The 15,132-nt window shown below is 43.6% G+C and overlaps 1 protein-coding gene across 2 annotated transcripts in view; it reads left to right on the top strand.

The window, feature by feature from the left end:
• BRD7 (bromodomain containing 7) overlaps positions 1-13,299 on the top strand; it is an 80,064-nt gene extending 66,765 nt beyond the window's left edge. For both annotated transcript variants that reach the window (XM_073576177.1, XM_073576176.1), the window contains exons 11-16: positions 5,718-5,853; positions 8,974-9,085; positions 9,205-9,322; positions 9,841-9,984; positions 12,916-13,059; positions 13,158-13,299. In XM_073576177.1, coding sequence (XP_073432278.1) covers positions 5,718-5,853; positions 8,974-9,085; positions 9,205-9,322; positions 9,841-9,984; positions 12,916-13,059; positions 13,158-13,219 — 716 coding nt within the window. In that variant the 3' untranslated portion in view covers positions 13,220-13,299. The remainder of the gene's footprint in view (positions 1-5,717; positions 5,854-8,973; positions 9,086-9,204; positions 9,323-9,840; positions 9,985-12,915; positions 13,060-13,157) is intronic.
• The last annotated feature ends 1,833 nt before the right edge of the window (positions 13,300-15,132 follow it).

The following is a 15,132-nucleotide window of genomic DNA, read 5'->3' as shown; positions in this document are numbered from 1 at the left end:
AAAGATTGTGCCAGGATTGTATTAACAAGATAGTATCGGAAGAGACACCCTCATTCTCTGACAGTCTGAGATCCCTAATTCAAACAGAGGTTTGCAAATTAGTGAGGGCATTACAATCAGCGGATACGGATAGCTGGTAGATGAGCGAGCAGAAAAGACAGCTCAGGAACTCATGTTTAGTGGACTACAAAAGAAAAAAACGTAGAGCCTTCCCTATTAATGAACAACTGGAAGGACTCATAAAACGGGAATGGGAAAATCCAGAGAAGTCCCAGATAATCAATTCCCTAAAAAGGAGGTACCCCTTTGAGGAAGAGGCATCCTCATCCTGGGATAGAGCTCCAAAAAAAAAAATTGATGTAGTGATATCAAAACTCGCCAGGAAATCCTCCCTACCCTTTGAGGATTTAGGTTCTCTAAAAGAACCTCTGGACTGAAAGACAGACAATTGTCTTAAGATGGCCTGGGAGGTCTCGGCTGGGGCACTAAGGCCCGCCATCACAGCCACTTTTGTGGCTAGGTCCCTGAAAATATGGGTGGAAAACCTGGAAGACCAGCTAGAGCAAACAGAGGAATCTATTCTGGAAGCATTACTGGCCATCAGAGCAGTGGCATTCTTTCTTGCTGAGGCTTCAGGAGATTCAGCCAGGCTAGCAACAAAGTCAGCGGCCTTAACCAATGTAGGACGCCGGGCAGTATGCTCAAATGCTGGCCGGGGGACACTCAGGCAAAGATGAAACTCTGCTCTCTGCCATGTGAGGGAAATTTCCTGTTTGGACCGCCATTGGATGACGTGTTGGAGAAAGCCGGCGACAAAAAGAAGAATTTCCCAAAACAGCCATTTCAGGCCTTTTGGCGCTCCTTTCAGAAGGGCCGAAAATTCAGAAGACAGCAGTACAGGGATCGAGACAGAAACAATTCTGACAAGCGAGCCAGAGGTGGGAGAGGCTTCTATTTCGACAAGCCCTCCAAAGACACCAAAAAAACCCTCCCAGTGACGGTCCTTCTCAGGTGGGGGGAAGGCTCTCTCACTTCCTCCCAGCCTGGGAGAGGATCTCATCCAGTACCTGGATCCGACAAATAGTAGGGTCGGGTCTGGAATTAAGATTTCACCACTGGCCGCCACGAAGATACATGCAGACTCCAGTACAGTCATCTCAAGAAAAACAATAAAGTCTGGAAGGAGAAGTATTATCACTTCTAGAAAAACAGGTCCTGGAAGAAATTCCGGAAAAAGAGAAGGTTTTTACTCCCCCCTATTTCTTAGAAAAAAGCCAGACAATTCCTGGAGGACGATTATAAATTTGAAAGGCCTTAACAAATATCTGATAGTTCCATCATTCAAGATGGAAGCGATAAGGTCAGTGGTGAAGCTCCTTTATCCTCAGTGCTACATGGCAGTCCTGGATCTCAAGGATGCTTACTATCATGTCACGATCCGGCAACAAGACCGCAAATATCTGAGTGGCGGTTCAGATAAGGTCTCAGTGGCGTCACTTTCAATACAGGGCTCTTCCCTTTGGTGTAGCGATAGCTCCCCGAGTCTTCACAAAATTAATTGCAGAGGTCACAGCCCATCTCAGGGAAAAAGACACTCTGGTGATACCATATCTGGACGACTTCTTGATAGTGGGAAGAAATTTCTCTCACTGTCAAGAACAAGTCAAAATAGTGATGGAGACACTACAGACCCTGGGTTGGCAACTGAACCTCAAAAAATCTAAACTGGTACCAGCAATGATCCAAAATTTTTTGGGCCTAACATTGGACTCGGTGGTACAGGAGTGTCGCCTCCCAGAGGAGAAAAAAGAGAAGATCAAAAATCTAATCATGGCAACATTAAAAAAAAAAAAAACTCTGAGAAGGGCCATGTCAGTGTTGGGGTCCCTAACTTCCTGCATATCAGCAGTAAAATAGGCACAGTTTCACACAAGAGAACTTCAGTGGTGTGTTCTACAAAACGACCTGAGGCTTTAGGGGCAGTTAAAGCAGAAGCTCACCCTCCCGGACCCTGTACTCCAGTCACTCAAGTGGTGGTTACAGATAGAGTCCTCTCCAAGAGGAGTGCCCTGGACATACACAGCCTCCAGAGTAGTCACAACGGACACCAGTCCATGGGGCTGGGGAGCCCATCTAGACACACGGTGGCTCTAGGATCCCTGGCTCCAGGAGGAAAGAAATTATCCTCAAACGAGTGGGAGCTACTAGCCATCGAAAGAGCGCTGGAGGGATTGTTGACACACCTAAGAGGACATCATGTGAGAGTCCTATCAGACAACCGTACAGCAGTCGCATATGTGAGCCACCAGGGGGGCACCCGTTCTCGGTCCCTGATGCGAATAGCAAAAAGGATCATGAATCTAGCAGAACACCAGTTCTTTTCATCATCGACCCTGCATATTCGAGGCGTAGACAACCTGAAGGCAGACTTTCTGAGCAGGAACCACCTGAGGCAAGGAGAATGGCGCCTAAGATAGTCCATTTTTCAACGGATTGTGCATATGTGGGGGAAACCCATCATAGATCTCTTCGCCTCAAAAACCAACAAGAAGGTTCAAAAATTTTGCTCCCCAAGTCCAGCAGACTGGCCGTTGGCAGTAGACGCCTTCAGGATGAAGTGGACACCAGGTCTCATGTATGCCTTCCCTCCAGTGTGCCTCATTCCAGCAGTTCTGAGGAAGATCAGGGAGGACCAAGCCAGAGTAATTATGATAGCTCCCTTTTGGCCGAAAAGACCGTGGTTCTACTGGCTGAGAGTGATGTCGGTGGCGGACCCATGGGTGCTCCCAGAGGACCACGACCTGCTAACACAGGGTCCCTTCAGTTACCCTCCGAAGTCCACGCTGTATTTAACAGCCTGGAATTTGAAAGGTCACTGTTAGAGAAAAAAGGTTTCTCAGCGAGGTTAATATCCACCTTACTCAGTAGCAGAAAACCAGTGACTACCAAAATTTATGGAAGGATATGGAGAAAATTTTTATCTACATCAGGCCCGATACAGGAGGGAGAAGTACTGATAGGGGCAGTACGGGAGTTTCTGCAGAAGGGCTTAGAGTTGGGGTTAGCTGTCAGCACCCTCAAAGTTCACGTTTCAACCCTGGCAGACTTATTCAACTATGACCTGGCAAACAATAGATGGGTGGCCAGATTTATCCGGGCCTGTACTAGAGCTGACTCTGTCCCGTCTCCTATGCCTCCTCCCTGGGATCTAGATTTGGTTCTATCATCTCTGACAGAGAGTCCATTTGAACCACTAAATGCAACATCAGATAAAGTGTTAACTTTAAAGACAGCTTTATTAGTGGCACTCACATCGGCCCGTACGGTTAGGGACTTACACGCACTATCAGCAGACCCGCAATACACTCAGGTCATGGACAATAGAGTTGTGTTAAAATTAGACCCAGCATACCTCCCTAAGGTAGTGTCGAAATTCCACAGGGCTGAGGAGATAGTCCTACCATCTTTTTGTCCTAACCCCGGTAAACAGAAGGAGGAGAGACTTCATTGCTTAGACGTTAGGAGATGTATCCTACAGTATTTAGACATGACAAGACCTTGGAGAAAACAGAGGGCCTTATTTGTCTCATACCAGGGGGCAAGAAAAGGCCTTAAAGCCTCTAAGCAGACTATAGCTAGATGGGTGAGAGATGCCATCATGTTAGCATATGGTAGTGCAGGCAGGGCTGTTCCAGAGGGCCTAAAAGCCCACTCCACGAGGGCCATGGCAACGTCCTGGGTGGAGAGAGCTGACGTCTCCATCGACCAAATCTGTAAGGCGGCCACTTGGTCCTCTCCATCTACCTTTTTCAGACATTACAGATTAGACCTATCTGCTGCCTCTGATCTCACATTTGGGAGAAGAGTGTTACAGGCAGTGATCCCCCCCTAAAGAGAATACAAATCTCTGTAACTCTCTCGTGGTGCCGTCATGTACCATGGAAAAACACGGGTATTACATACCTGGTAATGTGTTTTTTCATGAGACATGACGGCACCCTTATATTCCCGCCCTATTTGATCACGTCATTAGTTGGGTGTTTTGTTAGTATTATACACTCCCTTGGTGTGGGAAATTTAGCAGTATAAAATATGTATTATTTATGTGTCCACTAACCTGCGGAGTTCCTCTCGTGCTCTGTAAAACAACTGATGCGGAGAGAGGAGCCGCCCCTTTTATCTTGAAGGTTTCCTGTCCTCGCTGGGCGGATCCCCTCTCTCGTGGTGCCGTCATGTCTCATGAAAAAACACATTACCAGGTATGTAATACCCGTGTATTTGCAAGCAAAACAAACAGAAAAATCTGAAAATTCTTCTCCTTTAAAACCGAAAGACCTTCCCTACGGAGTAGACGCCCTCCTACACAGATGTCCTGGAGAACTAGTTCATGCATACCGATAGTGCTAAGGAAGGTCAGGAAAGACCATGCTCAAGTGATACTAGTAGCCCCATTGTGGCTCAGGAGAATCTGGTTCACCTGGCTACGCCGATTGGCCGTGGGATATCTGTGGGTACTTCCGGAGATCCCAGGTGCCCATACTACATCCCAACGTGAGGGGTCTCCATTTGACAGCTTTGCTTTGAGCGGAAACTTCTAGCTGCTAGAGGATGCTCAGAAAATCTAATCTCCACCCTTATGAACGCCAGGAAAAAATCACAACCGAACTTTATGCTAGAATATGGGAAAAATTCTTAAACGTTTCAAGGTCAGAACTTATAGAAAACAACCTGGTACCTTGAACTCCTATTCTGGAGTTTGTATAAAGAGGGTGGGAGAAAGGGTTAAATAGAGCACCCTAAAATTCCAAGCTGAGCTGCGGCGCTGAGGGCCTTTTTTTTTTTTTTTTTTTTTCAGAGCAGTCAAATGTTCTGGTATATGTATGTCCTCAGCTTTGAGCCTCTCTTTGGGACCTAAAATTAGTCCTAAAAGCACCGACCAGAGCTCCATTCCAATATCATGGGCTGTATTTCTTCTTTTTCAGCCCAGTGATGGTCTGTTTCTCTTCCACGGCGAGCTCCTTTAACCACATGCTGTGAGTTCACAGCAACAGAATGCAAATGCCGAACCTGGAATCAGCCCCAGACCTTTTTACCTTCTTAATTGATGATGGGTTAATGACGGAATAGTCAATGCAGCTCCTTTAATGAACTTTTGAGATAATTGTCCAATTACTTCTGGTCCCTTGGAAAATAGTCTGATACATATTAAAGAGCTGTAATTCCTAAACCTCCAATTAGGATGTGAATAACCTCAAATTATATACAACTATATCGTAACTATATTTTGTTAATCAGTATGTGCTTAAACAGTTAAAATGACAACTTGTGTCACTGGCCAAATATTTCTGGACCCAACTGTATTAATCTGTTTCATTTGCAGTTTGAGACAAAATAGGAATAAAGATAAAGTATCAGATTACTTGACAGCAGAAAACTTTGTTTTTGTTTTTTTTTCCTTTTTTCCCCAGTATATTGTAGTATAATTACTGAAAATTCCTTCCTATTTATATTCTGAATAGTTTGGCCTCTTTCTGGTGGCCAGGAAGAGCTCACCTTTTAGGTTTCACAGATTTAGACCTAAAGAAATAAGATTTGAGCTTTTGCTATGTATTACGGTAAAAGGGGCCTTAGAATTCCGCTGCTTGTAGCTTTTACTTTCAGAGGTTGTGAGACTAAATATTGTGAATCTAAGGAAATTCTGTGTGATTCCTCTTTAGTTTTATACTTGAACTACGGACCATTTACCTCTTACGCCCCTTCATACGACTCAACGTTTGCAAACATCAGTAAGGATGACTCTGACCTTATATACACAACGTATGGAGAAGACCCCAAACTTCAGGACACCTTCAGGTAGAGTTGTGATTTTTTTTTTTTTTCTATTTTTTTCGGTGGGTGGGGGGTTCTACGTAATAAGGAATCTCATGCTACATGAATGAACATAACCATTCAAAGTTTCCAAAATTTTGAAGAGGACCATGAATGAAAGGAATAAAAAAGAAGCCAGGAAGATTAAAATAATGAGGTACATAAATATTTTATATGCGTCCCAAGAGTTCATTTTGTTCTAGGTGTTGGGGTAAGACACTGGCTGCTTTTTCATGTCCCGATTGACGTGTCACTTTCCAGTAGAACACGAAAACAAGTGATTTATTCTAGGATCCTGAGGCTCTGCTGCCTGACGGTGTTCCATTTCCAGAGAGAGATATCGCACAGGGAGTGGAGAGCTGTCATTTTTTGCAGCACTCAATTCATTTTTTTACATCCCACAGTCCATAGCGACCGCTGCAAGTAGTGTGTCGCAGAGCGAGATCGCATCCACTGTCATTCCCATCAGTTCCCTGCAGCACAATTGTGGGGAGCTGATGGTTCCAGTAGCAACCGGAGACATAATCAGTGGCTTCTGGAGTGCCACATAGCTGGCTTGTAAGCTGCAGAACAGATCGGTGTAAGGCCCCATGCATTGTCTGATTAACACCAGTACTATTTTTTTGACATGCGTGTTGAAATCCAGTGTTTTGGGCCGGTGTGTTATCAGTGTATGGCCTGTGTCCGTTTTTACCATCAGTGTCGTGTTTTTTACAGATGGATAATTTAATAAATTACAAAGCTTCTCGTATACTTTGCAAAGTTGAACACGGCACACAAGTGCCATAGATGTGCTGTGCTTGTTTTTCATAGACCCATAGACTTGTATTCATCCATGTTGACAAAAAAAAATTGGACATGCATTTGCACAGACATACGACCCTTGAAAAAAACATGAACGTGTCAATAGCACTTATAATTAGTGATGAGTAAGTATACTCGTTATTCTAGATTTCCTCCGAGTATTTTGGGCGTGCTCGGAGATTTAGTTTGTGTCTCTGCATGATTTGCAGCTGCTAGACAGCCTGAATACACGTGGGGGATTGCCTGTTTGTTAGGGAATCCCCACATGTATTCAGGCTGTCTAGCAGCCGCAAATCATGCAGCTGCGGAGACACAAACTAATCTCCGAGCACATCCAAAATACTCAAACACCTGAGCATGCTTGGAAATCTCGAGAAACGTGCTGGGATAAGGTGTTATCTGAGCATGCTCGGGTGCTAACAGAGTGTCTTTGGCATGCTCGAATAATATGTTCAAGTCCTCGCGGCTGCATGTTTTGCACCTCTGGATATGGAAATGCCTGTACAGCACGGTCTATACAGTTCCTCCGGGGCCTACCCTAGGTAGCCTGACGGGTGGATATTATGACACATGTCACCCAGTTGCTGCATACCTAAAAATATTTTTTGAGGTTTCTCACTCTGATGTTGGAGCAGTAGCCAATCAATTGGTGTTCATCTCTTTATTTTATTCATTAAAGTGCTGCGCAGTATGTTGGCATTATTTATTTTTAAAGCTCCATTACTCCCAGGATGCTGTACATGTGACAAGGGCTTGCATAGAAAACAGACACAAAATACAGTGAACGAACCAACAGCGACTGACTGGTGCAGAGCGAGAGAGGACCCTGCCCTCATGGCTGACAGTCTGCAGGGTAATCGGGGAGGAGACAGTAGGCCGGAGGGTTGCGGCAGCTCATTGGTAGTGGAAATATTGCTAGATGTAGAATTTTCTGAAGAGTTTTTGGTTACGTCTGACGGTTTCGGTCGTGGAAGACAATGGGACATGTTGGGGAGCTGAATTGAAGAAGGAAAAATCTTGGAGACGACTTGTTGAGGAACATACAATAACGAGGACTGTAGAACGTTATCGGGAGGTCAGTTTAGAGAGAGGACAGATTTTGGATTTCCTTGTAAGTCATTGTTAGTAGTTTTACAGGATTTGTTGGAGAAATGAGAGCCAGTGAAGGGATTGGCATATGTGATAAAGTAGCAAGGAGAAAGGTGGATTAATCAGGAAGCAGAGTTGATCCTCTGCCATGTGCACCAACAGAGCAGCATTGCATTATCTTCTGCCATATGTATCAACAGAGCGGCCTTTGCAGTTTCCCATCACCGATCTGTTAACAGCAGGTATTAAACCCAGCTCAGCCCTGCTAGTCAACTCTGCAATGCTTGGTTGTACAAACGGAATAACGATACTGTGGTGAAAAAGGGAATTTCAATTCTTATAAAGGCTTAGATATTCCTTTAAGCATATATGTCAGTGACTGTAACAAAAGTATTTCAAGTGACATGAAATTGAATGTGAAAGCAAACCAGGCTTTAATGAGATAGTAGGCGGATCTCAGACTCCCAATAGATATGTTGGTGGTTAGCTTTTATTTAAAGGGGTTTGCCCAAAAGATCAAAATCGGATAAAATAATAAAAGTACTCTCCTGTAGTTGCAATCCATCACTGTTATCTGCAGTAATGAGGCGTCCGCTCACATGTAACCACAACAGCCAGTCACTCAGTGGTAACCAGCTGAGGCTAGGGATTGGCTGCAGTGGTCACTTTTGGTAGAATACACATCATCACGTTGTTCAGCGACAAAACGGTAGGAACATTTTAATGAAGGCTATTTAGGATGTTGCTAAAGGTGGTTGTATAAAATTAGACAAACATGGCTGTTTGTTTCCTTCAGAAACTGCACCACCCCCCGACCGTCGGTTGTGTATGGGATTCTAGTTCAACTCCATTATCTTTCTAATCCTGGACAACACCTTTAATTTTGGATTTAGGAAGTGAATGTCCAGGGTCACGTCCACGGCCACTGGACGTCAGAACACATCAGCTCTGTACACGGTGCAGGGGCCGCTCTCAGATAATGCGACATACTTCTTATTGAAGTGAATGGGAGCTGAGCGGCAGCACCTGAGACTGTCAGTACACCGTGTACAGAGGTGTGAAGTCCCAGCTACAGTGTGGGAACAGGTATCTGGTGATCACTGGGTTTCTGATCCTGAGGGAAGGACGTCAGTATTTTACTTCTGAACATCCCCTGTATTATCCCAATTGCAAGAAAATGTATCAAAAAAATAGTTATCTTTATTTTATTAGCATGCAAGACTTCTTGGAGATGTCAAAAACCCAACCTTATGGCATGGCGGACTGCATGCTGGATGCCTTTAGTGGCGGACAGTATTCCAGAAGTCAGCGGGACCAGAATACAGTAAGTATGATAATAAGTACATCCCTGTGCCCTGTAGGCCATCATTCAGAACACAAGAGTTACTTTACAGCTTCATTTATAGTTTTCTTGTGGGTTCATAGATTTATTTATTTTGTAAGGTAAAGACAACTACGAGTGGACAAGTAGCAAAGCCGGAGAGGAGCACGTCTGAGCAGTTCGCCAGTCTGAAGTCTGTGCTCGGTCTCGATATGTTTGATGAGACATTTGACAATGAAGGTAATTACACTGGAAAAGTTCTAAAATGTTTCTGTACTGGCTATTCTATAGGATGTGTCAGCGGACTTTGCTTGTTTATAGAGAAGGCTCCGCTCTACCATTGGCCCCAATGGTACAAAAATATTGTGGCCTTTGACTAATAGAAGCAAAACGTGAAGCTTCAAAAAACATTCAGCCAGAAAAATGCTCCACTGATGAATATGGCAGACCAGTCCGCTGTAGTCATTCATCACTCTTATTAGTCACACTGCACTTTTTTTTTGCGTTAATGGAAGAGTAGTCCTGTCTTATTTTGTGATTATCCTAAATGGTGAGTGCTAGGTTGTTTTTTTTTGTTTGTTTTCTTATGTATGATTAGATTTACTATATTTTATAATAACCGTATGGCTCAAGTGTGATGAGAAGACGGTGGAAAATGCCTTCAATAGTGATACATGCCCCCTGCTTCACTATTTTTCGTGAACCACAGATGCTATTAAGTGACTAAACTATTTCGGATTGGTCAAATATTTTTGCAGAAGCAGAAAAGTTTCAGAAGAAACTGGATGAAACCACGGTTTTGATACGGGAGCTGCAAGAGGTGCAGAACGATCGTTTGAGTACAAAGCCTCCTCCTAACATGGTGTGTCTCCTGGCGCCATCAACCAAGGAACTCCAGATCGGTAAGGGTTAAGATTATTCCTGGCACTTCAATGTCCTGAAATGGCTTAAAGGGAATCTCTGCCTGCTATCATTCTGACGTGTAGAAGTGCAAAATCTCCTGCTGATTTGTTTCTTAATATAGTTTTATAGTGGTTGACGTTGGTTTTTCTGATTCAGAGCGCCAAGTTCTGTAGGAAGAAAAGGCGGCCTTTTGTAGCGGGACGTGGCGGCCTTAATAGCGGACTTTAGAGAAGAGCGACCTAGAATTTTCTAGCTTCAAAGTTTATGTCTCCATAGATTTCATGGGGTTCGGGTAAAGTCCTGAACGAAACTTTGGACTACTCTCTTCAGATTGGTGCCAGCAGGCGACCTTCCACGGGTTTGCTTTTCCCTACTTAGGAGCCTTCGGCATATTGTTATTGACTTTAGAGGAAGCTTGCTGCATTCTTTGGTGGCCAGCTTATGTCTGCAGTAGATTTGGTGCTCCGTATTAGGAACAAAAACAAAAAAACAAAGCACTGACTAGAAAGCACACTATTTTTTTATTACATGGTTATATCAGGACAGGCTTTTCTCAGGTAGGTGTTTGGACACACTTTTGGTGTAGCCTTCTGATTTTCGCTCTAATTTTCATTTTGAATCATATATTTATAGATGTTTTTCAGTAGTTTCCTGGATTAATTTTAACTGTTCAGAAAAAGTATTAGTGATATTTTGAACAATTCATATTTAGAGCGCTATATGGGCATGTAACTATGCACTAATTTCACTCTTTTCTCAAGTGCAAATTTGCAAGATGCTCTGTACACTACTAATTATTGTGATAGAAGTCTTCTGTCCCAGACTTTTCATGGTTACACCGTAACCCGTGGATCTGCAGCAGCTGATTGAAAGTCTTTATGCTGGTATGTAGTTTTTATCAGGTCAGCACAATCTGATACTTACTTGGACTTTAATGTGGATAAAGCCCTACTGTGCTCTATTCTTCCTCCCCAGCATATATCTTTCACTACAAATACTTAAAAGATTATTCTAAGGTTATTAAATTGCATTAGTGAGACAGAAATAGCAAGTCATCTGCAAACTTGCTTCTTTTAATGTAATCTGTTGTTCTCCTGCTGGTTGAGCTTTTATCTTGCATAGTGTACAGCTGCTTTTCAAGGAGCTCAGCCACCAGACCCTGACATGCTCTGTAGTTACATTCTGGGAGGGAAGTTAACTCCTAGCTTCCCAGTTGGCTCTCTCCAGCCCATTGATTCTTATACATTAGTTATCTGCTCGCCTCCCTCTTGGCTCCTGAGCTGTTCTCAATACTGTAAAGTCACCAGTGATGTTAAAGCGTATCTGTGTGAATGAAAATGTAACATAAATACACAGTGCTGTATAGCACGTGATACTCATGCTATTCTTCCACTTTTTGATCCTCTTACCCGACCGCCCCATTGGAAACGCAGAAGAGCAGGGGGCACGTCCTGTGCTGGCTAAGGCCTCTTTCATACTTCAGTTTTTTGTGTCAGTTAAAATCCGCCAAAAAGGCGGACAAGCGGATCCGTTCTTAACTGATGTGAACGGATGCCACAGGATCTGTTTTTTGAGGGATCCGCAAAATGAGGAAATTTAAAGGAAGAGAGAGAGATTTTTTTTTTCCTCCGGCACCCATACAGAATTTCGGGTTAAATCAGTGTCTGGAGGATCCGCCGGCAAAAAAAAAACGTTGCAAGCACCGTTTGGAAATCTTTGAGGATGTTGACGGACAGCAACATTATGGAGGATCCGCACAAAAACGGATGCAACGGACGGCAATCCGTCAAAATCCGCCAATAATGAAAGTCAATGGGGAAAAAAACGGATCCGCAAAAAAAAATTGCGGCTCCGTTTTTTTTCAAAACCTGGCGGATTTTGACTGATTGTAAAAAACGGAAGTGTGAAAGAGGCCTAAGCTGGCGGCCTTATGTGCTTCTGACTTCTTATATCCCCCAATGAATTGCATTGTATTAATGCATTCTGTCTGTACTTTTATACATGACAAAGCCGTGTGACAGCTGGGTTATAGTGATGAGTGCAGAAGATAAATACATGGGTAATTTACTAGAAGACGACGTTAGAAACAAGCCCTGAAAGTGACAGGTGGATAGAATGTTGACTAGCGTGCTCCATTTTCATAGCAGTTAAGTGAGTGACCTCTGTAAAGGCCAGAAAGCCGTCAGGTTTGGAGGCACGGACCCCTCTTACTGTAATCCCTCCTGCTCGTGTAACTGTTGATGGATCAGGCTTGACAGCAGACAGTAAGTTGCTCAGAAGGGAGACACCTCGTTGTCCTAACTTTTTAGAGCAGTTTTTGTTCCCCAGCCATCACTGGTTATGAAAGTAGAGTGCACTTTTTTTATAGCCTCTAGATTGGCAATCTAATAACTGAAGGTCTATCGCACACAGAGCATCTTGGAAACTTGCATTAGAGAATGAAAAAGTGACGCATGTTACATGGCAGTGGTGGGATCCATCATGATAATGGGCCATTTATAAGATGATCATGAGTGAGCATTGCTAAATGCTAGTTTATGAATATCTTTCCTTGTAAACAGGCTGCCAGTCATTCAATAAACAAGCAAAACTCTCGTTCACTGGGTGATCATGGTTTTCGACAGTGCATCGACCTGTGGAAACAGGACTTGTGCGGCTGACAGTTTTGGCAGCGTATGTGCTCTGAACGATCGCTCACTGCTCATCTTTTCAGTGCCTATTTCCGCGTAAACAACCGCCGATCGGTATCATTTTCGTATCGTGCCACTGGTCGGTTCATGTAAATGTATTTTTACTTGTAGATTCGGATCACACACGTTTGCTTTGGCTCTGAAACGGCATAAATGTGTGTTACCTAATGGACAGTCAAAGTCCCTAAAAGTAGGTTTTATAAATGTAATCACGTCCTCACACTTTGTTTTTGGTAACAGCGGATAAAGTTCATGAAAACCTGAAGGCATTAGCCCAGCAGGTGCATCCAGGAGACATTGTTAGTGTTCTTGGCATTCGAAAGGCAATGGGCATCATCTCCCCTTACGTCAGCACAGAAGAGATGGTGGTGAATCTGACCTCAGGTACATCAACAAAATATACAAATATTGACATATCCAACACATCAGCCATGTTTGTCTATACACTGTTTTTTGTTTGTTTTTTTTTTCCCCTCCAACAGGTCCTCAAGATGGCACCATGTTTTGTAGCACTGGAAATGAGTGCCCACCAATGGTGACGTAAATCTGAAGAAAACTGCACAAAATTGTAAATTAATATGTATCTTTTAATACCAATAAAAACGGGTCCATGGTTTTGATAAATTTTTATCTTTAGTTTGAGTTAAGTATGGGAAGTGCAAATTGGGGTCATATCCCATTTATCCTGTGCTCTTTGCTGAGCGCTACATGGGAGATTGTCACAAGTTACAAAAAAAGTGGGCGGCTTCCTTGATGAGTTCCATCCAAATTGTGTTTTTTGGGGGATTCAAGGGTAACTTCCCACACTCTGCCCAGCGCAGAGCACTATATGCATGTGAACCGAGCCTTAGGCCTAATTCGGGCAGCTGATGTTCATATACCTGTGATAGCCTATCTTATTGTAAGAGTGCTATGGGGCCCACTCACATGCCTGTTATATTTGACAGTTCACAGAAAATCACAGAGACGTATCTAATTCTGATCCGAACATCAGACCAAAACTAGCAATGCGAGTCACACTCTAACATCCAACTTTCACAAACTGTCACATAGGAGGCAAACTTTTTTTTTTCTTCTGCACTTATGAGAAAAACAGATGACTCTGACAACACTCGGATCAAACTACCGTATTTTTTGGATTATAAGACGCACTTTTTTCCCCTAAAATTTTTTTGGGGAAATGGGGGTGCGTCTTATAATGCGGATATGGAGCAGGGTCCCAGGGTCACTGCTGGAGGCGACAAGAGTGGCGTGTTGCTGCAGGCCAGGATTGAGGGGGTGTTCCGATGTGCACCGCTGCAGGTGAAAATTGGCTGAGGGGGGGGAGACTGCCGGTATTTTGTGAAAGCCTGGAGCCCCTGCATATCCATTACTGCGATTTGGTGGCTTGCGGGAAAATGGCTGCTGGGAGCGGCGCACGCTCAGATTGAGAACTCGGCACCCGAGATCTTGTTGCCGAGATCTTAATCTAAACGTATGCTGCCGCCGGTGGCTATTTTCTCGGAGGACAACGTATCGCAGTAATGGATTTGCGTGGTGGGGCCTCACGGCTTTCACAAAATGCCGGTGGAGCCCCCCGCACCGCAGACATATTCAGCCGCAGTGGCGCACATCGGAACACCCCCTCATCCCAGCCAGGGGTCTGCAGCAACGCTCCACTCTTGCAATATGACACATGGATTATAAGAAGCACCACTATTTTTCTTAAATTTTTGGGTGCGTCTTATAACTTGCAAAATACAGTATATAAAAGTGTTGCCTATATCACGTGAAAACAGCATTTGCAGTATCCCCTGTATATTGTTTAGACTGCTGTATATATATTCTATAGGTGATGCGAGATGGAGAAAAGATGATGAGTTCAGATTTGTTCACAGAATTGAGAGTCCTCAGTGGTTGATAACATCTTTTCAGTTAGCCATTAAAAGGTAACACATTGCAAGCTTTCGAGACTACTCAGGTCTCTTCTTCAGGCTAGACTAATACAAAATCTGAAGAGTCACATATTTATGCACAATACATCACAGAAAAAATGCAATGGATAAGACAAGTGACGTGAAGCAGAACTATCAATATGGGAGAGGGAGAAACATAAATATTGGAACAGTACATAGATAAGGAGTCCGGATGTTTTATAGTCCCCTGATTGGGGTCTCCTAATGTGTTGTGATGCCCCCACCAGGTGTTGAAAGCAAATTCCTTAATTGATGTAAAAAGACATAAATCCATGCGACACATTCATTCCAGCACTGAGAGTGTCAAAGGTCGTCATAAATTTATACTCCCAAACACGTCTGTCTCTCTGAGATGTGAAGTTAACTTTCAATACCAGTAATTTCATATCCATGTGCTGTGATCAGGGATACAAAAATGTTTTGCCACAGGTAGAGCCATTCTTTTTTTCTCATTGTGTGACGATGAGCATTCATCCTTGTTCTAAGCTTTTGCCCTGTCTCC

Source organism: Dendrobates tinctorius, unplaced genomic scaffold (assembly GCF_039654945.1).
Source record: "Dendrobates tinctorius isolate UK_male_01 unplaced genomic scaffold, ASM3965494v1 ptg000047l, whole genome shotgun sequence".
Taxonomy (NCBI): Eukaryota; Metazoa; Chordata; class Amphibia; order Anura; family Dendrobatidae; genus Dendrobates; species Dendrobates tinctorius.
The sequence above is the reverse complement of the archived record's forward strand: the minus strand, read 5'-3'. Positions and strand labels throughout refer to the sequence as shown.